At 36.8% G+C, this 22,664-nt stretch overlaps 1 protein-coding gene across 7 annotated transcripts in view; it reads left to right on the top strand.

Annotated features, from left to right (window-relative positions):
• The window catches only part of RAP1GDS1 (Rap1 GTPase-GDP dissociation stimulator 1), a 144,412-nt gene that overhangs the window by 102,423 nt on the left and 19,325 nt on the right, over positions 1-22,664 (top strand). For 6 of the 7 annotated variants that reach the window (XR_009448690.1, XM_059665043.1, XM_059665033.1 and 3 more), the window contains 6 exons: positions 4,737-4,862; positions 14,799-14,942; positions 15,712-15,843; positions 17,810-17,944; positions 19,319-19,444; positions 20,172-20,311. Coding sequence is in view for 6 of the 7 variants with exons in the window: in XM_059665043.1 (XP_059521026.1) it covers positions 4,737-4,862; positions 14,799-14,942; positions 15,712-15,843; positions 17,810-17,944; positions 19,319-19,444; positions 20,172-20,311 (803 nt within the window). In the remaining variant the exon portion in view is untranslated. The remainder of the gene's footprint in view (positions 1-4,736; positions 4,863-14,798; positions 14,943-15,711; positions 15,844-17,809; positions 17,945-19,318; positions 19,445-20,171; positions 20,312-22,664) is intronic. The other variant, XM_059665013.1, reaches the window with a different exon arrangement.

Raw genomic sequence — 22,664 nt, 5'->3', positions numbered from 1 at the left:
TAAGTTTATCGGCGGCTTCTAAACAGTTCTTGAGAGACCTTAAAAGTGTGGTTCTGAACTCTGTATCTTCCTTTGACAATTTTGTCCTGCTTCTTTGTCTCCACATTTTGTTATGCTTCCTTGGTGCACCCCCTAGTGGTCTTTCTTCGCAGTCTTATAGTTAAACCTTGATTGTTGTAGCTAATACCAGGGAGGGTTTGACCTCCAGGCCAAGTGGCTATGAGAATCAGCTGTGTCAGCAGTGAGAGAACTTCTGTCCTCTAGGGAGGTGCTAATTTAGCCTTTGCCTGAGGCTATCCAGCAAATGCCTCTGTGCAGGGCTTGGGTAGGGCGGGTCGCACAGGATCAACAGGGTGGGCCGGAGAGAGCAGTTATGGCGGCTCTCAGTCCTGTCCCCAGGGGCTCTGCCTCTCTGAGTCCCAGCACCCGCTGCAAAGCTGGGAGAGAAAGCTGCACTCGCTCTGACCGAAGCCAGACAGTCCCGCTTCTCCCGTTTGAGTCTGGGTCCCTAAAGACTCGCCTGTATCTGGAGCTCAGAGTCTGCGACTCCCTCCCGATTGAAAACAACAACCGCGCCCTCCGCCGCCAGCCCGCTCCGCGCACTCCGCACCTCAGAATTTGACTTCAGCACTGCGCCTCCTCTGAGTGTCCGTATGCGTTTCTCTTTCCTCCTAGTTGTAGGACTTCCACTCAGCCAGCGTTCCTGTGGTTCTGGGTGATGTCCCTTCCATCTTTTAGTTTTACTTTTGAAGTAGTTGTTCAAAGCAGCAAACTCCGGCGTTAACCTATGCCGCCATCTTGGTTCTCCCTACATTTTCATATGAAAAGGAATCTATCAGATTGTGGTCCATCCTTCCTCTTTTTACAAAGTCCTTAAAAATGGTAGGACACTTTTTCAAAAGAATATATTTGTAATGGAATAGAAAAATTATGAGAACTCCTTGAAAATCAGAAGACAGGCAAAAACAGACCAATGCTGGAAATAGTCCAGTCATAGCAGAGAAGAGGACTAATGACCCCAGCACTCCGATCTCTTTTCTTTGTTTTATTTTTCTCTATATCATGTATAGTACTCTTTTCTCCTTCCTTCCCATGATAGAAAGTTATAACTCCTCGTCTGAATTTACTGCCCAACTATGTTCATAAATTATTTATTCTGGAGACAATGAAACCAAATGTTTTGTCATAGATAAATATAATAGCTAGAACAAAAAATAAATCTAGTATTTATCCCCATTTTATAATTAAACTAGAGGCCTGGTACATGAAATTCGTGCACGGGGGTGGGGGGCACTTCAGCCCAGCCTGCACCCTCTTGCAATCCAGGACCCCTTGGACATCCCTCTCACAATCCAAGACTGCTGGCTCCTAACCGATCACCTTCTTGCCTGTCTGATCACCCCTTACCACTCTGCATGCCTGCCTCATTGCCCAGAGCTGCTCGCCTGCCTGTCTCATTGCCCCTAACTGCTTGCTTGCCTTCCTGATTGCCCCTAACTGCTCTGAATGCCTGCCTGATCACTCCTAACTGCTCGCCTGCCTGCCTATTCGCCTCTCTAACTGCCTCTGCCTTGGCCTCTGCTGCTGCGGCTTTGTCCAGAATGACATCTGGAAGGTTTTTGGCTGTTTGGTCTAATTAGCATATTATGCTTTTATTATTATAGATAAACAGAAGCACCAGAACTCTAAACTTGGATTTTCTAACTGAAAGTTTATGTCCTAACATACTACTTACTAAAACCTTGATTTTAGTACTTTACTTTCGCTTTAAAAAGTTAAGAGAATAGAGATTATCACAGTTAATTTTAAAAGTCATTCTTTTTCAGTGGGTAACCTGCTGGTATTTGTGAATCTTTCTTCTCCCCTCTGTTTTTTTTTCTTATACTATCTCATTATTTCCATTATTAAGTAAGACTAAGAATGAAAGAACATTCATTTACTTTTCACAAGTTATTATTTTCCATTATTAAAATGGAATGTGAGAGTTTGTGTTCAGTATAGTTTATAGAAATAAAACAAATTGTGTTATAATCCCTGATACCGTAAAATCTGTAATGGAACAAACAACATTTAAAATGAATTGCCTGTGTTAAGGTACCAGAAGTTGTTTGGGAAGTTATATAGACCACCTAAATTTCCCTGGTCTATAGTAAAAAATGGATATGCACCAATTTAGTTCAGCCCAGTTTCATACTCTGTTCCCAGCTGTTACTGCTCTTACCCCATTTTTTTTTCTTTATTTTCTAAGATTTTTAGAGTTTATATCATGAGTCTTGTGCCCATGTAGCTAGGTTATACATCACCACCAAAGTAGAGCATGTATGCCTCAGAATACTTTTTCTCTTTTCAGTGGCCTTACTGGAGCCCATGAGTTAACAAATCATGTAGTATTATTTTTATTGACACAACTAAGTATCAAGTTCATATCACATTCCTGGTAGTATGAGTATGGGATATTATACTCTCATAAAACTAAAGTACATAATTTTCTAAATTAGGAGGGTCTGTCAGATTCCTTGCTTAATAGATGAAAATAGGCCCAGACCATAGCATATCAATGAGAAGTTTTAGGATAATGGAGAAAAGAGAACATCTTACAGGCACTGTATGTGAATCTGTACCCATCAATTATCTCAAAACAACACTGGCAGCCAGAAGAAAATGGAGTTATAATAAAGATATTGTCAAACATGAACATCTCAGAAAATTTATATACTTCATAACTTTCCTCTGGAAACTGCTGTAAGATGTGTTCCACCGTTACAAGGTATTTAAGTTACGAAAGAAGACAACATAGGAATCTGGATACAAGAGATCGAATAGAAAACAGAAATTCCTGGTAGTATGGTGACATGAGAACCCCAAATGGTCTGTGTTCAAAGAGCAACCAGTCCAGATTGGAACAAATCAGAAGGCTGCTGGCATCAGGGTTGGGGAAATTCATATAGGACATGAAATTGACCGAATGCCTAAAGTGAATGGGCTCAATAAGAGATGATTAGACACTGATGGAGAGTTTAGAGTTAAATTAATGATAAGAATTTAGAAAAGTAAGCAAATTAGAAAACAATAATTGCAGGGGAAATGAAATAGCATATTATTAAAGCACTAGTAATTGATATAACCAAAATTACATTATAATTACATTAAGAATATGGAGGTATGTGGTTTAGACAGGGGCGAAAAAGAAAGCTGATGCTTCATCTTTCATAATAGAAACTCAATAAAAAAATTCCAGGATGTTCGCTGTATTCCACAAACAGAGAGTAACCAGTGTAGATTGAATTTGTTCAGAATTTTTTTGAGAGAAACTTCTAGATAAATTAATAGGATATCTGATACAGCAAACTAAATTAGAAGAGAATTGGAGAGAAATGGAAATGGATTTCAGTTGTATTTTGGAGGCAGATTGGCAGACCTTGGTAATCCATTGGATGTAGAATTGAATGATGATAAGTCATCAGTGGCTCCCAAGTTTTTACCTACATAGATGAGTAGGTAGAGTATTCATTTACCATGTTAAGTCTGGAGGAAGAACAGAAATCAGGGTAATATCAAAAGTCCACTTTAGATATTGAGTTTGAATGCTAAAGATATTTAAGTAGAGATGTCAAATGGTCAGTTAAATAAGTAGCCTGGAATCCAGAAGAGGGGTAGAGAGATATGATTCTGTAATTAGCAACATTCAAAGACTGTTAATACAATGGAAAAAAGTTAGATTGCCTAGGGCAGTGGTTGGCAAACTGCGGCTCACGAGCCACATGCAGCTCTTTGGCCCCTTGAGTGTGGCTCTTCCTAAGCCTTAGGAGTACCCTAATTAAGTTAATAACAATGTACCTACCTATATAGTTTAAGTTTAAATAATTTGGCTCTCAAAAGAAATTTCAATCATTGTACTGTTGATATTTGGCTCTGTTGACTAATGAGTTTGCCGACCCCTGGCCTAGGGTAAAAGAATGGACCAAAAAGTTAAGAAAGCAAAGGATCATATCCCAAGGAGCTGGAATTTATAGAGGTCTGGAGGGAACAAGCAAAGGACACTGCAGAGAGTAGGTGTGGACCCAAAACTGGCTTGAAGTGAGTTTAAGAATTAATGCATGTGAGTTAAGAAAGTAGAGAGAGTTTATCTTAAACAATGCTATTAACTTGTTTGTGAAAGTGAACACAGATGGATGGTATTTGAAGAAAAGTGGAGTAGAGGGAAGGTGTTTATTTTTTTTATATTGCTTTTTTATGTGAGGTTCTAGAATGGAGGAGAGGTTGGATATGTGAAAGAGACAAGAATGAAGGGGACCCCAGATACATGTGAAGAATTGATTGGCTTTTAGCAGTAGGCATATCAGGATTAGTGAAAACTCACACCACTTTAATGATATAAAGATAAGTCACCTTTAATTCAACCACACAAAGTTCAGTCTGTTCTGAGTACTTTTTCTTAGACAAAACCTTGAAACTGAATTTAAAACTTAGTAATTTTATTGTTGCTATGTCATGCTAGTGAACATTTTTATAGTCTTGACCATAATTGGGTTAGAACATTTTCTTTAAAGCCTTAGACATTTTTTCTTTTCAGGGGCATTAGAAAGTGGATTTGATTATTCCTGTATTTGAAGAATGTTTATCAGTAATGGTATACAATGACCAAGTATTGGAAATAATAGGAAACAAACAATTTCTGGGTTTAATTTTATTTGCTTACCATAAATTTTCCTTTTTTTTTTTTTTTTTTTTAACAGAGTCCAGTAAAGAACAGTTTGCCAGTACAAACATTGCTGAAGAGATGGTAAAACTGTTCAAGAAACAAATAGAACATGATAAGAGGGAAATGATTTTTGAAGTTCTTGCTCCTTTGGCAGAAAATGGTGAGAAAATAAATGCATCTCTTGATTATTTTTTTTTTATCATGTAGGCCTTTTCCATCTTTTTCTAACATTATTTAATTGCTAGCTATTTAATTGATTTATTAATGATGCAAGTTTGAATTTGGATATCTCTAACTTCAGCTACATTATCTACTTCATAATTGTATCTACATTGGCCAAAGCTACTGTCCAAGTTTGTTCAACTTGTAAGTCTTGGCAAAGATGGTTCTGTAGCTTACAAATTCTTATGCTGATCTGAAAAAGGCAGCTGAGAGCCTGAAACCCACTTTTGTACCCTTGCAGAGCAAAGGGGATGAAAGTTGGAGCTCTAGGCCTGTCAACAGTGTAGACACTGGTAAACTACTCATGTGTTTGGGGGGAAAAAAAAAATCTTAAGGAATACACCTTAGGAATAAGAGTGATCCAGAATAAATAAACCATTCCATATGAATAATTTTTCAAATACAGTGTCTAGCATATAATCAAAGAGGACCAGACACATGTGGAGACAAGACATTATAAGCAAGAACCAGCACTAAGAACAGGCAGCAGCAACAAATCTCCAGATATTGAAATTATTAGACATTGACTCAAAACAGGTATGCTTATGATATTCAAAGCAAGCTTGAAAATTTTAGAAGGAAACTGAAAACTCTAAAACATGACATGACAAATTTGAAAGAAAAAAAAATTGGAAATTCCGGTATTGAAAAATACAACCCAAATTAATGGTTGGAAATGACAGATTAAATGTAGTTGATTTGGGGAACTAGTGAAGATAGATTGAAAGGAAGTCCAGAAAGAAAAGAACCAATATGCATAAAACAGAATAAGAGGTACAGAGGATAAATAAACAGCTCTCATATACATTTCTGGGAATTCCCAAAAAGGTGGGAGGAAGGTAGAGATCAGAGGATGTATTTAAAGAAATTTTGGTAGAGAATTTCAAAAAATTCAAGAAGCCAAATGAATCTAAAACATGATAAAAATAAATTTACCATCATATTGAATTATAGAAAAAAACAATGACAAAATCTAAAAGTAGCCAGGAAAAAAATAGCTTATTTTAAAAGGGCAACTATTCAACTGACAGCTAACTTCTTAATAGCAACAATGAAAACCAGCTGACAGTGAAACAACAACTTCTATGCACTGAAAAAAAAAATGTCAGCTTATAATTCTAAACTCAGTGAAATACCCTTCAAAATTGAAGGCAAAATAAAGTTATTTTCAGATGAAAAAACAGAAAGTTCACCACCACTATATAATCACTAAAGGAAATTGTAATGGGTGTTTCTGAGAGGAAAATGCTTCCAGAAGGAAGGTTCTAGATGCACAGGAGAATAAAGAGCAAAAAACTAGTAAGTAGATAAATTTCATGAACATTGATTTTATAAAATAATAAAAATAATTTAATATATATCAGAAAATAAACATAAATATTGAAGGAAGAGAAAGGTGTTAAAGACCCTTGTATTAATTAAAGGATGGTGTGGTATTGGTGCAAGAATGGAGAAAAAGACCAGTAGAAAGGACCAGTAGACTCTGATTATTCAAAGATTTCAACTTTTAATGTGCCTGCTAAAATAATTTTTTAAAACCATCTGTAATTATCAAATTAATGGAAGAATTTATGGAAAGATTTTTAGCGAACTGAAAGATCGAAAGGAAGTCTAGAAAGAAAAGAAAAACAATAAGGATATAGAATATTTGAACAACATGATTAAGAAATTGGCTTAATAGACATATTTCAGAACACTGTACCCAACTACAGAATCCTTTCTTTTCAACTACACATGAAACATTTTAAAACATAGTCATGAAACAAGTTTCAACAAATTCAAAGGATTGCAGTCTTGCAGAGTATGTTCTCTGACTTAAGTGGGTTGTCTAGTAATAAAAATATAACTAGGAATTCCTGTTTATATATTTAAAAATACACTGCTAATATTTAGGAGGTCAAAGAAGAATCATGATGGAAATTAGGAAATTTTCTGTAATGAAATTGAAAAGACTATCTCAAATCTTATGTGATGTAGGTAAAGCCATACTTAGAGGGAATTTTTTTTGCTTTAAATGAATATATTAGAAAAGGAAAAAGTAAGAGCAATGAGCTTAGTATTCATTTCAGAAATTTAGAGGGAAGGAAACCAATGAAGCCAAATAACATAGAAAGGAACAGAGCTGAAATTGGTAAGATAGAAAATACATAATGAATACAAGCATATAAGTCATCAAAGTTGAGTCTGAAGTAAATTAATAAAACTTGTAAATCCCTCGTAAGTTAATCAGAAAAAAAAGAGAGACACATAATGAAAATCAAGAAATGTAAAAAGAGATCTTACTACTAATCTTAGAGAAATTATTAAGATGATGTTATGAACAAGTTTGATGCCAATACGTTTTAAAGTATGGATGACACAAGAATAGAAAAACTGAGTAATCTTAAATTTTTCCAGAGAATAAGAAAAGCAGATATACTCACCAATTTATTTTGAGACTACTGTAATCTTTATACCAAGTAGATAATACAAGAATGAAAATTAAAGCCAGTTTCACCATGAACATAAATCCAAATTTCCCCTTAAAATTTTAGTAAATGAAGCCCAGTAATATATTTAAAATTTATCCTCAAAGCAAATGGGACTTACTCTGAAAATGCAAAACAGTTTAATAGTGAAAATGTAATCAATATATTTTATTACATTAAACATTATTAAAGGGGAGAAATATGATCTTCTTAGATTAAGAAAAGCATTTGATACAATTAACTGTGCATTCATGATTTTTTTTTAAAATCTTTAAATTCTTTATTAAGGAATTACAACTGTGTCCTCATTCCCTCCAATTAACCCCCATCCTCCCCCCCCCACTCATTCTCTCATGCATTCATGATTTTTAAAAACTTTGCAAATCAGCATTAGAAGAGAATGAAAAGGATTTATACCACAAGCCTACAGAAAACAATATGATGATGAAACAAAAGCATTTCCTTTCAAATTGGGAATAAAAAGGATCATTCCTATTTCTAGTCATTATTGTAGGAACTGTCCAGTACAGTAGAATAAGAAAGAAAATATATAGGAGATATAAATAAAACAATATTTATAGATTATATGGTTTATGTCAGAAATCCAAAAGAATTCATAGATCAATTTTTAAAAATTAATCAAAATTAGATTGCTAGCCAAAACAAATGAAAAGATCAAAACATGGTATTGTGTACCAGCAAAGAAAATAGGAAATGCATTTTTAAAAATATGTTTTTACCATAGTATAAAATATTAAATGCTTTAAGAATAGACTAGTAAATGTTTAAGATCTCTGGCAGAAAACTATAGGAAATCATCAAGAGAAATTAGAGAAGATCTAAATAAATGGGAAGCTATATCATTTTCATAGATTGGAAACCTCAGTGCTCTAATGATGTTATATCTACCCATCTTGGTCTGTAGACTCAATGAAGTTCTAACCAAAACCCCAAACACCAGGAATAGCCAAGATACTGTGAAAGAGAACAAGGTAGCAGAACTATTTCACTGCATAAAATTCTAATAAAGGACAGTGTGGTACTGGTGCAAGGATGGGCAAAAAGACCAGTAGAACAGGGTAGCGCAACGACAAATGGATACCTTAATAGATGTTTATTTATTAGGGGGTAAAAAGAATTCACTGTAAAACAGTATGGAAAGTACAGTCATTTCAGTCAGCAGTGCTTTGAATATGAAAAAAAAATACAACTGGAGAGACACATACCCCCACTTTATACTATATTAAAAAATTATAGCCGTAACCGGTTTGGCTCAGTGGATAGAGCGTTGGCCTTCGGACTCAAGAGTCCCAGGTTCGATTCCGGTCAAGGGCATGTACCTTGGTTGCGGGCACATCCCCAGTAGGGGGTGTGCAGGAGGCAGCTGATCGATGTTTCTCTCTCATCGGTGTTTCTAATTCTCTATCCCTCTCCCTTCCTCTCGGTAAAAAATCAATAAAATATATTTTAAAAATTATACTATATTAAAAATTAATTTCAGATTATTGACCTGTTTGTGAAAGTTAAACCAGAAAGTTTATCTTAAAATATAAGGTAGGAGAATATCATCAAGATCTTGGAGTCCAGATAATTTTCTTAGGTCACAAAAAACTCTAACCATAAAGGAAAAAAATTATTAATTTGGACACCGTTAAGAATAAAAAGGAAGACAGTGGGGGAGAGAAAATATTTACAATATATAACCTAGAAAATGTGTACAATATATTAAAACTTCCACAGATCATTAAGAAAAATGTAGAAAACCTAGTGGGGAAAACTTGAGTAAGTAGTTGAGAAAAGATACAATCCAATGGCTATTAAACACATACAGATATGCTCAACTGGTCATCTCATACACCAATTCTTGGTCAGGGCACATACCTAGATTGCCGGCTCTATCTATTTCTCTCTCCTTTTCCCTCTCCCTCTCTCTAAAATCAATACGCATATTCTTGGGTGAGGATTAATGCTCAACTCCTTAATAATCAGGGAATGCAAAATACAGTACTATATACCCACTAAGATGTCTGATTATACCAAGTGTTGATGAAGGTTTGTAGCAGTAGGAATTGTCATCAAGTGCTGGTGGGGTGTAAATTGGTACACTTTAGAAAATAGTACCTACTGAGTTGGAATCATGCATTCCCTATAATCCAGAAATATATGCACTAGGAACCATTACAGGAATATTCATAGCAGCATCCATTAATAAAAGCCTAATATGCAGATCGACAGAATGGCAGAATGACCGGTCGCTATGACACACACTGACAACCAGGGGGCAGACGCTCAATGCAAGAGCAGCCCCCTGATGGTCAGTGTGCTCCCACAGGGGGAGCGCAGCACAGCCAGAAGCCGGGCTCAGCACAGCAGCAGTGGCGGGGAGCCTCTCCCACCTCCCCTGCAGGTTGGTGGTAAGGAGCAAGGGATCCTGGACTGACAGAGCCCTGACTGTGAAAAGGATGTCTACCGGATTAGGCCCGATCCCCCTGGGCAGGCGGACATCCCCCGAGCGGTCCCGGACTCTGAGAGGGTGCAGGCTGGGCTGACAGACACCCCCCAACCCCCACCCCAGTGCATGAATCTCGTGCACCAGGCCTCTAGTTATTTCATATCCATTAACAGTAGAATACATAAATCATGCTATCCTATCTAATAAAAGAGAAACATGGTAATTAGCCGTATATCCGCTACCCTTCCCATTGGCTAATCAGGGCAATATGAAAATTAACTGCCAGCCAAGATGGCGGCCGGCAGCCAAGCAGCTTGAAGCAAACATGAGGCTTGCTTGCTTCAGTGACGGAGGACTCCAACCTTCCCCGCCTGCCTTGCCGGCCAATGAGCGTGCAGTTTGAAACATTGTTACAAATATAGAATCTAAACAAACTCCAGAAACCTCCTTTCAGCCAGCCGGGATCTCAGAGCTGGAGTTGAAACAGTGTTTCGATTATAGAACCCAAACAAACCAGATACCTGCTTTCAGCAGTGGAGGCTTTAGAGCTGGAGCCAAGCCTCAGAGCTAAAGCTGGCCCAGAGTAAAAAAGAAAAAAGAAAAAAAGGAGTGGTTGGGAGCTTCAGTCACCCGCCAGCCTGAAAACAGCCCTCAGCCCCTCACCCAGACTGGCCAGGCACCCCAGTGGGGACCCCCACCCTGAAGCGTGTGTGACCAGCTGCAAACAGCCATCATCCCCTCATCCAGGCTGGCCAGGCACCCAAGCGGGACCCCCACCCTGATCCAGGACACCCTTCAGGGCAAACCAGCCGGCCCCCACCCATGCACCAGGCCTCTATCCTATATAGTAAAAGGGTAATATGCCTCCCAGCATCGGGATCAGCGGAGCCGCGAGGCCTCCCGGCACCGGGATCAGCATGACAGGGGGCAGCGCCCAAACCCCCTGATCGCCCTGCGGCTCTGTGTGTGACAGGAGGCGGGGCCACAACCTCCCTATTGGCCCTGCTCTGTTCGTGACAGGGGAAGGCGCCCAACCCCCTGATCAGCCGTGCTCTGTGCCTGATAAGGGGGAGCTCCCCAACCCCCTGATCACCCTGCGGCTCTGTGTGTGACAGGGTGCGGCGCCCCAACCCCCTAATCGGCCCTGCTCTCTGTGTGACAAGGTGCAGTGCCCCAACCCCCCCCCCCCCCGACCACCCACAGCCCCTGCTCTGTGTGTGACGGGGTAGAGCCATAACCTCCCCATCGGCCCTGCCCTGAGTGTGACAGTGGTGGCGCCCCAACCCCCCCCCCCCCAACCACGGGCCCTGCTCTGTGCGTGACGGGGTGGCGCCACAACCTCCCCATCGACCCTTCCTTGAGTGTGACAGGGGCTGGTGCCCCAACCCCCCAATTGGCCCTACCCTGAGCGTGACTGAGGGTGGCATCACAACCTCCTGACCCGCCCTGCTCTGTGCATGACAGGGGGCGGCGCCCCAACTCCCCAATCAGCCCTGCTCTGAGCCCGACCAGGGGCTGCACCTAGGGATTGGGCCTGCCCTCTGCCACCCAGGAGCAGGCCTAAGCCATCAGGTCATTATCTCCCAAGGGGTCCCAGACTGCGAGAGGGCACAGACCTGGCTGAGGGACCACCCCCAGAGTGCACAAATTTTTGTGCACTGGGCCTCTAGTATTTATATAATAGAAAAATATATAGTTAAGAAACAAAATGAAGATACTTAAAACCAATAATGTAACCTGGCTGGTGTGGCTCAGCAGTTGAGTATCGATCTAACCAGGAGGTCACAGTTTGATTCCCAGTCAGGGAACATGCCCGGGTTCTAGGCTTGATCCCCAGTGTGGGGTGTGCAGGAGGCAGCAGATCAATGATTCTCTCTCATCATTGATGTTTTTATCTTTCTCTCCCTCTCCCTTCCTCTCTGATATCAATAAAAATATATTTTAAAAAATAAAACAAATCTTATAAACAGATGAAAAGGAAAAAGCTAACACTGGAAAACACATATTGTAAGATTTTATGAATGTAAAATTCAAAACAAGGTAAGATTATTGCAGTTTTTTTGCTTTGTTTTGTTTTTTAATACATTTTTTTAATTTTTTACAGAAAGGATGGGAGAGGGATAGAGAGTTAGAAACATTGATGAGAGAGAAACATCTATCAGCTGCCTCCTGCACACCCCCCACTGGGGATGTGCCCACAACCAAGGTACATGCCCTTGACCAGAATCGAACCTGGGACCCTTCAGTCTGCAGACTAACGCTCCATCCACCAAGCCAAACCAGTCAGGGCTAGTGTAGTTTTTAGAAGTGATTATTTGGTGAAACAATAAAGAAAAGTATGGTTGCGATTGCCATAAAAGTCAGGGAAGTAATTTGAGAGAGATGGATGGAGGGGAGAGATTAGTGGCGGGAATGCCCAGTGTGACTTTCTGGATTGTTGGCAATTAATTTTGTTTTTTAAACTTTTTTTCCTTTATTGATTTTTAGAGACAAAGAGAGAGGGATAGCATTTATGAGAGGGAAACTTCATCAGTCGAATGTCTCTTGCATGCCCTCTATTGGGGATGGGGCCCACAACCTGGGCATGTGCCCTGACCAGGAATTGAACCCATGACCTCTTGGTTCCTGGGTTGCTCAACCACTGAGCCAAACCAGTCGGACTGAATTTCTTGGTTTAGGTTGTAGTTACATGGTTATTGGTTATTTATATGCATATTTTGTTTGCACTTCTCTGCATTTGTGGGATTTTTTTTTAACCATTTAGAAAAGATTTTTAAATACGTGTGTGTGTGTGTGTGATGCATACATATATGCATGGGTACATAAATGCATATATATGCAAAGGGTAGTGATAAAGGTAGATGTTCTTGGACAGAATCATGTTGATAGGTGTGTGATGGGCTATCTGCTGTAGCAAATGTCTTGCTAATACTCCTTAATAAGGTTATTTAAATCTCCCAGGTGTGTATATATGTGTGTGTGTGTGTGTCAGAGTGATTACAGTCAAACTCTGAGAGGAGAGATCTATAAACTTTAATCATGACAAATTTTTAATTTTCTAAATGCCTTAGCTCTTATTCTCTAGGGAGAAATTTGTTTTTCATCTCATTTGTTAGTTTGGCCAAATGAAATTTTTATTATGACCTTCAGTAAGTTTTTATGCCAGAGAATTACCTGTAACCTGCCTTGCAATGTTTCAACATAACAATGTTTTTATTATTTGTTTCTCCTCTACCACCTTCACTTCTCTTTTATAACTGTGCAGTAGATTGAATGATACCTTTGAAAACTTATTTCTGGACTATCCTTAGCATATCATTTTTGGTTTTCCTTATATGCAAAGGAAAGTGATTCCAACATTTCAATTGGGATTTTGTATGATTCAAGAGTTGTTTTTTGAGTGTTTTTAAGGCTTTTTCATCATGGCTTTCAATTCTAGTCACTGCACATTTCTAGCCCTAGCATTCTGTAACCAAGGAAACGCCCTACTTTCAGCATGGCACAGTGCAAATGTACCTTTTAAAAAAATATTCCAGGTTGAATATTCCGTGTATTTGGAAATAATATAAAGATCAGTTGTCCTGGTAGTTTAAAAAACAACAAAACAAAATCCTCAAGTTTTACACATTAAAATTGCCTGAAAGAAAAAGTCTTAGGTATAAAAATAAGTATTTTTCTCCCAAATAACAACCATTGTTGTAGAACCTATACTTAAAATCCAACTGAGTAATAAAACTTGTGTAAGTTTAAAATTTCTGTGTAGCAAATGTATTTCTAAGTAGTATTAGATATATCCAAAGCATTTAGGTAGGCCAGTTTAGGTTAAAATACAAAGATGAATGAGGTGTATATAATATCTACTCTAATGGAAAAGGCAGATATGAATGTGAATATAAAATCTTCAGTGATGTAAATTTTGTAATGAAAAAGTATTTGTTATTAAGGAAGTACAAACAAAATTGATTTGATGTGGGAGTAGAATTTGCTATGAAGATAATTTTTAAAAATACAACTGGAATGTAAATTCCCTAATATTCCTTATTTTGTTGGTTATCCATCAGAAAGCTTGAAAGTTATTGTTTTCTTTAACCTGTCATTATGGAAATTTTAAAACCTATTCAGATATACAGAGAACATAGTATAATGAACTACCATATATATCCATCACCCTAGAAAGTTTCAAATTAATAAAACCTGAAGCTTTTGTAAAAAAAAAAAAAAAAAACAAAACATTTAAAATTAAGAAAGGTATAGATCTTCTAATTGCCCTGGAAAGATAACATTTATACAAATATGAATCCAAATATACTTGTGATATAGCTTAAAATTTACTAATAGCTCTTTACTTTTAAATAATTTATATTTAAACTTCATTAATGGATCCATTTTAACTTTATGTAACAGTTATGTGTGTTTTAATTTAAACAGTGTGGGATATCTTATTTATTGACTTTTAAACATGAGCATAATATCTAGAATAACAGTGGCATGATAGTACTTACCTTCAGAGCTGAGAATTTGTTTAGGAGCTTCCAGACATTGTGAAAAGTAACAATTTCAATTAGAAAAATGAAATAAAGCTTCTCTGTGTTTAGGCTGCACTGTCAGACACTTCCTTTTGAAACTCAAATCTTCTAGCAGCAGTTCTCAACCTGTGGGTCGCGAACAGTGAAAATACATCCTGCATACCAGATATTTACATTACGATTCATAACAGTAGCAAAATTACAGTTATGAAGTAGCAACGAAAATAATTTTATGGTTGGGCGTCACCACAACATAAGGAACTGTATTAAAGGGTTGCAGCATTAGGAAGGTTGAGAACCACTGTTAGGGTGTGTTATCTAACTTAGGCATTTTCTTGGTTTCTTGTAATTCTTCATAATGGATTGCTTATCCCAGAATTCCTATTTTCATCTCAGGTTTTGGTTATTTTGTTCACATTATTGTTTAGATGCTATTAAACTACAGCTGGTTGAAGCAGGCTTGGTAGAATGTCTACTAGAGATTGTTCAGCAGAAAGTGGATAGTGACAAAGAGGATGATGTTGCTGAGCTCAAAACTGCTTCAGATCTAATGGTTTTATTACTTCTTGGAGGTGAGTTGTAATATATACCAACCAAAGAACATGGTTGCCAGATTCTTAAAAATTTATTGTCTCTTTTGTAAATACTATATAAAGCATTTTTTCATTTTCCTATCTCATTAAATCCTGTTGATGTGAGGATTTTGAAATCTTAAACAAACGGAGAGGACTAGAGATAATAAGCCTGGAAAAGAGAAGGCTTCACTGTTTATTTATGTATGTATGTATGGATTTATTTTTAATATATTTTCATTGATTTCAGAGAGAAAGGGAGAGGGAGGGAGGGAGGGAGGGAGGGAGAGAGAGAGACAGAGACAGAGACAGAGACAGAGACAGAGAGACATCAATGATGAGAGGGAATCATTGATCTGCTCCCTCCTGCACGTCCCACACTGGGGATCAAGCCCGCAACCCAGGCATGTGTCCTGACCAGGAATTGAACCATGACCTCCTGGTTCATAGGTCAACGCTCAACCACTGAGCCTTGCCAGCTGGGCTTCACTATCTTTCACTATTTAAAGAGCTGTCATATAGAAGAGACAGCTGTAGCACCAAAGGGCTAAAAGCCAGATAGTTACTTGGGACTTAGACTAGAAGAACTCTAAAGTTTCTTGTCCAGTCTCTACTAAAATGATTCTTATTCTAAAAAGAATCATTACTTTTCCCCTTATTAATTCTATCATTTTTGAAGTATATAGTTTCCCCATTGACTATTTACTTAGAAATATGGATTTGTTACTCATTTATTTTCCTCTTATCTGTTTGTTTCATTTACCTCCAGATGAATCCATGCAGAAATTATTTGAAGGAGGAAAAGGTAATGTGTTTCAAAGGGTGTTGTCCTGGATTCCATCAAATAACCACCAGCTGCAGCTTGCTGGAGCGTTGGCGATTGCAAATTTTGCCAGAAATGGTAAGCATATTGCTGCATTTTTTAAAAATTTTCTTTGACATTTCATGTACTAAAACCAAACAGTTTAGAATTACACGTAGTATGTATGTGTACCGCTACCTTAATTTTTCAGAGATATGAAATATTTATAGTGACTTTCTAACAAATTATATATTTTATGGAATTAAACTAAGTTCTAGTAGTTTAAAGATCTTGAACAGCCCTACCAGCGTGGTTCAGTTGGTTGGGCATCATCCTATGCACAAAAATGTTGCTGATTCAATTCCCCATCAGGGCACATGCCAGGGTTGCAGGCTCCATCCCTGGTAGGGGGTTTGCAGGAGGCAGATGATATATGTTCCGCTCTCACTTCCATGTTCCTCTCTCCCCCTTTCCCTTCCTCTCTCTAAAAATCAATTTTTAAAAGTTCTGTTGTGTGTTTTTTAAGAAAGATAGATCATGAATATTGATCATGAAGTCCTTTAGAATACTCTACACTTCAGAGATTGATAAACTTGAGTCCCATTCTATTTCACATCTGATTTAGAAGGATATCTCTCTTGCCTGGTGACTTTATTTTGGATTTAATCATCTGAATTTTCATTGTAGGGTTATTGTACCTCAATTTATACTTTTATATCTATAAAACTTGTGTGGCTAATTCTCTGGTTTAGAGTAGAATAATTTAGCTTAATATTTCAGAAGCACCAGACTTGCATATTTATTTTTGAAGTCTGGTCTAGGAATATGAGTTACTTTTGTGTTTAGTTTGATTTTATTGCAGAATGAACTGTTGTTATACTGGATGACTTATTCCATTTTCATTTCCTTCTTTTGGGGAACCATCATTAACCCTTTGCGGTCGTATTAAATTTGGACATGGGTGTCATACTGGTTGGAATTAATTTCCATTGAAAGAGCAGTGATACATAACATGCAAGATTATGAAGGATAATAAAGATTTATTAATTCTTTTTTGGAACTACGTCACTACTAGTAGAATCACTACAAACGTTATCACTTTCTATGTCAGAGTCAGTATTCAAGGTGCCAAAATAAAACTCTTCATCGTTACTTTCAGATTCGCAGTACACTTCATTCAGTAACTTCCTTTTTGCCATTTTGGAGTATTATTTTGAAATATCTTAACAAGCGAGAATGCCTAATTACAGTTAAACGTAATTTGTAAAGCTTTATTTGAAATTCTGCAAAGTATCTCCGAAGCTTGTCGATTTCTTCACTCTCAAAAGGCGATTGACTCGCCACGGCGTTTTGCATGGCGAGTGTGGAACGACCACGTTTGTTTATATTGAGTTTTGATATCTCCGATTTGTCGGGGCAATGTTTTGGTTCGTGACAAGGTCGCTTAGACACTTAAGAGCTTTCAGAGAAATTATGAACTGATACATGAATGAATAGAGTTAAGATTCATACAGTTCTTTGCTGTGGTGGCTGAGAGCAGACATACGACCAGAACGGTAAAAAAGCTTTGGTGGCTGAGAGTAGACAAACGACCGGGTTAACTCCTTAATGATGGAAATAAGACTGGTAAAAGATTAATAATTGTTGAAGCTAAATATGGGGTATAAATAGTGGTTTATTTTAATATTCTTTCTGTTTTATAAATGTTTCAAAAATTCTATCAATGAAAAATAATTTAAGTAACAGCAATGATAACAATATAGAATACTGTCTCAGTCACATTGGCAAAACTCAAGCATGCTTCACTATTGGTGGACATTTTAAGCATGTGGTTTCTACTTATCTTCTGATATGTTTAAGCTAGAGAGTTTTCTTATTTTAAAAATTCTATTTTAAGAATCTTTTAATCGGACTTCTCAGTTAAAAAAAATTATAAATCTGAGGGAGAGTTAGATTTTCCTGTGGTTCCATTTTCACTAATGTAGATAATAAATAGGCATTGGCATTACAAAATATTTATAGATGTTTGTGCAGAGGAAGAAAAAAATGCTTTGTTTTTCTTCAGATGGAAATTGTATCCATATGGTAGACAATGGAATTGTAGAGAAACTTATGGATTTACTGGACAGACATGTAGAAGATGGAAATGTAACAGTACAGCATGCAGCACTAAGTGCCCTCAGAAACCTGGCCATTCCAGGTAAGACTGAAGGATGAAAGGCAACGATGTAAGAAATAAAATCTATTGTTTTGGTAAGACTTTTACTTTATGTGATTTGTAGATCTGCCCTGACCAAGGAAAAAAATCTTCAAATTGTTTACATTTTTTTTACTGATACATGAAGATAAATTAGTTTTCTGAGACTGTACAAGCATAATTTTGCCTTTGTTTAGATCATTCAAATAATTCTATTGCCTTCTGTGAACTCCTAAGATTTTCATTATATTGTATAGTTAGACTTTTTAAAGCATCTTCAGTTTAGGTAAGATAATGGCATCAATTAACAGAGTCCCCTAAAAAATGACTTTAAAAGTTTGTATTTTCCCACAAGCATACAATTTTTTAAAAATAGCCCTAATGTGCCGTAACCGATTAGGCTCAGTGGATAGAGCGTCAGCCTGCGGACTGAAGGGTCCCAGGTTCGATTCTGATCAAGGGCATGTACCTTGGTTGTGGACACATCCAAGTGGGGGGTGTGCAGGAGGCAGCTGATCGATGTTTCTCTCTCATCGATGTTTCTAACTCTCTATCTTTCTCCCTTCCTCTCTGTAAAAAGTCAATAAAATATATTTTTTTTAAATAGCTCTAATACGTCCTTTTGGATTAAAGACTTAAGCCATGGAATCACATTATCATTGGAAATAATACAGGAGATGATTTAAAATGTTCTTTTATTTTAGTTTCTAAAAATAAATTTCTAGCCCTAACTGGTTGGCTCAATGGATAGAGCGTTGGCCTGCGGACTCAAGGGTCCCAGGTTCGATTCTGGTCAAGGGCATGTACCTTGGTTGTGGGCACATCCCCAGTAGGGAGTGTGCAGGAGGCAGCTGATCGATGTTTCTCTCTCATCGATGTTTCTAACTCTCTATCCTTCTCCCTTCCTCTCTGTAAAAAAATCAATAAAATATATATTTTTAAAAAAATAAAAAATAAAATTTCTAGTTAGGTAAAATAATATAACTATGAAGATATAATCCATATGAAATTAGTTTGTTTCATATAGCAGATGATGTTTATTAATGACTATGACATCTGTATTAACACAGCTGGTCAAGAACAGAGGTAAAAAGAAATAAAGTTGAGGAATTGTGCTTTTTATAAATAGAAGGCAACATTGTGAGGTTTCCATTATAAACTATTTAGGTAATTGTTTTGAGGTTAGGTTTGATTTTGTATATTATGCTCCTATAGACAAACAGGATACAAGATTTTTTTTTTAAATAGAAAAAATATAAAACATAGGGCCTTAGAGATAATAAGACCCTCATAAATATTTATTGAATTGAGTGATTATCATCAAGAATGCTAACATCACTTTAATCATGGTCTTTTTTTCCCCCTCTCTCTCTCCAGTTGTAAATAAAGCAAAGATGTTATCAGCTGGGGTCACAGAGGCAGTTTTGAAATTCCTTAAATCTGAAATGCCCCCGGTTCAGTTCAAACTTCTGGGGACATTAAGAATGTTAATAGATGCACAAGGTAAAAGAAATGCTTTCCCAAGATGTATTTTTGCTATCATAATCTCAATGTGCCTCTAGTTGAAAAAGGACTTATTTTCAGCTTTCAGAATTATGTAATCATAAAGGTAAATAGCAAATGAAGACAAAAAGAGATTGGTTTTAGAACCCATTCATTATCTCATGCTTGTCATAATTGGCTTTAAGTGGAAACTATATGGCTTCTATTAGTACATGTGATCCTAATTTTAGGTTGATTTATTAGCAGTTCCTAAGGGTTTTTGTTTTTAGCATTCCATACCCATTTTTACCTCGTCTTCAGAATCATCATGTTTCAGTATAATAACAAATTCTTGAAAAGTTTGCTTTGCAAACAGGGAGATAATTTTTCTGTGTACAGAAACAGCAGTGAAAACTTGGAATTATGTTTATTTACTTATAAATTTCTTCTCTATATTGATTCCTTAGAGTCCTTCTAAAAATGCTTTATTATTGTTTGACAGAGTACTAACAGACTACCAGGCTGACCTGGAAGCATACGAAGTTACTTATTTTTATATTTTGTACTGAAGTCCACAATTTTATAGGAAAGGCCAAATAGTCCTTCAGATATGGAGTACTGTATTTGCAGTTCCTGCTTTAATAAAATTGTGTTGTTTTTTAAGCATGTAATTTTCTTGCACACTCTTTATTTCAGTTGATTGCCTACCAGTGATTCATTCCTTTGTGGTTTGCCTTCTTTCCTATAGCAGAAGCTGCTGAGCAACTAGGAAAGAATATTAAGTTAGTGGAGCGTTTGGTGGAATGGTGTGAAGCCAAAGACCATGCTGGTGTGATGGGAGAGTCAAACAGACTGCTCTCTGCCCTCATACGACACAGTAAATCAAAAGTAAGTTCCAGAAGAAACCATTCACTAAGAACATTTGAGTGGCCTTTTTGTAAAACGGGTATTGTAGATCCTACATCATAGGCTTGCATTTTTTATGTATTTATGTATAAATACATTAATCAAGAGTTCTGAAAAAATAATTGAAGATTGAGCTTTTTTATTTGGTTATATTCATAATAGTTAAGAGTAAGGCTTTGGAGTTAAACAGAAATGAGTTCATAATTTATCTGCTATATGTACTTGGTCAAGTGTCTTCACATCTAAGTATCTTATGTAAAAACTGGGCTGTTACCTACCTGAAAGTGTTGTGAGGATGATTCAGTGAGATCACGTATAGAATGCTCAGTTGGTACCTGAGACACAGCAGGCACTCAGTAAATGGAGGTTGCTGCTGTTACTATTTTTACCACCACCACTACCACCATTACCAGCATCAGTGTCAAACATCTGTGTGCTAGGCACTGACCGGGGTAGCTACTGATATTTAGAAATTAAATGATGTCTGGATAGTATTTGATGCCCAGAACCACAGAGTTGTATAAAATCCATTTTATGGCAGTGTCCAGCTTATCAGGTGTTTGGCTCATGGTTGATAACCTGTAAGTATTTATTGAGTGAATCATTAAATTAACAAGTAAATACTTTAAAGAACACAATGGTGAAAACCTGGGCCAGCATTCAGCAGCTGATTTAGTGTCTAGATTACATATCTTTTCTTTTTTATAACCTCTTTTCTAAGGTAAGCCTTTTGACTATTTCACCTGTGTACATCTGCAGAGAGACCAACTCTGTCACAGAAGAGGTGATGGTTTAGAGGTTAACTTGGAGTCACTCAGGAGGAGAAGGGGAAGATTGACTGTGATGAGTTCAATATATAAACTTTTATGTAGACTAGACATAATATTAAGAATAAATATTAATATTATTTAAGACATAATATTAAGAATACAAATATTAAGAATAAAACCACAAATATTAAGAATACTACCTGGATTTGAATCTTGGCTTGTTAACTACTTAATCACGGACTTTTGGGAAAATTTCATAGCTTAATCTGAGCGTCATGTTTTTCATCTATAAACTAAAAGTAATATCTACCTAATGAGATTTTCTGTGAGGATAAAAATGAGCTAATTTCCATAAGCTACCTGATATAATATCAATTTTATAGTTGTTGCTCTATGAAGGATAGCTATCAATATTATTAATTTTCTTTTGTCATATTACGTTTAAGTACAATGCTTAACTTATTTTTTATCTACCATTCTGTCAGACAAAGCAACTCTATCCAGTAGCTATTCAATAGCATTTATTGTAGTAGGAGAGAGGGCAGGTATTTTAAAAGAAAATAGATATCTGTTCCAGAAAAGTTAGGTGGAAAAGAAGCCATGCTGAGACCTAGAAGAGGTTATTTGTTTCTGATATACAAATTTCCTTCATTCATTCTCTATCCTTCTACTATAGTGGACTATTCAGGATGAATCACAAAATAGAGGATGAAATGACAATCCAGGAATCTTTCCTACGCGATTGCATTTGTATGCACACATCTCTGTAGTCTTCTTTATTCAGTAAACTCCTTTGTGATTTTTATAAAAATCTTTACTGATTTTAAGATTTCTGGTCCTGACTAGTGTGGCTCACTTGGTTGGGCATCGTCCCATGCACCCAAAGGTTGCTGTTTGATTCCGGTCAGGGCACATGCCCGTGTTGTGGACTCAATCTCTGATAGGGAGTGTGCCGGAGCAGCCTATTGATGTTTCCCTCTCACATTAATGTTTATATATCTCTATCTCTCTCTCTCCCTCTCCTTCCTCTCTTTCTCTAAAAATCAGTTTTAAAATCTGAAAGAAAAAAAAAAGATTTCTATATCAGTTTCAAATAAACTGCTACCAAGTAAGCATTATATTGGGAGACTTTCTTTTAATTAGAAAAGGCTTTAAAAGATGAGTTCCTCACTTTCTAAAAGAGGTTGATGGGAAAAGACCTATATTAGATGCAAGAACCATAAAAACTCAGTACTTGCACTCTATTGATTTAGAATGTTTAATTTCCAAACAAGTTAATCTCGAAGCAAATATCCCGTCTATATAGTTTTTAAAAAAATTTACATAGATGGAAGCATAATGGAAACCCTTTTTAAAATATTTCAGCAAATTAATTTGAAAAATATTCCTAATTACCGTTAGTTTTGTGCCATTGATGCTAGCTCGGACAGGCTGCTTAAAATATCAAGCTTACTTCAAATTACTAAAAGTGAAAAATAGCAAAGAAAATTACTTTAAAATGTCATATAATTAAGACTTTCCACTAAATTATATTTAACCCAAGATTTTTTAGGCAATAAAATTCT

This window comes from Myotis daubentonii, chromosome 1 (genome assembly GCF_963259705.1).
Source record: "Myotis daubentonii chromosome 1, mMyoDau2.1, whole genome shotgun sequence".
Classification (NCBI taxonomy): Eukaryota; Metazoa; Chordata; class Mammalia; order Chiroptera; family Vespertilionidae; genus Myotis; species Myotis daubentonii.
Note: the sequence above shows the minus strand (reverse complement) of the source record. Positions and strands in the feature narration are given on the sequence as shown.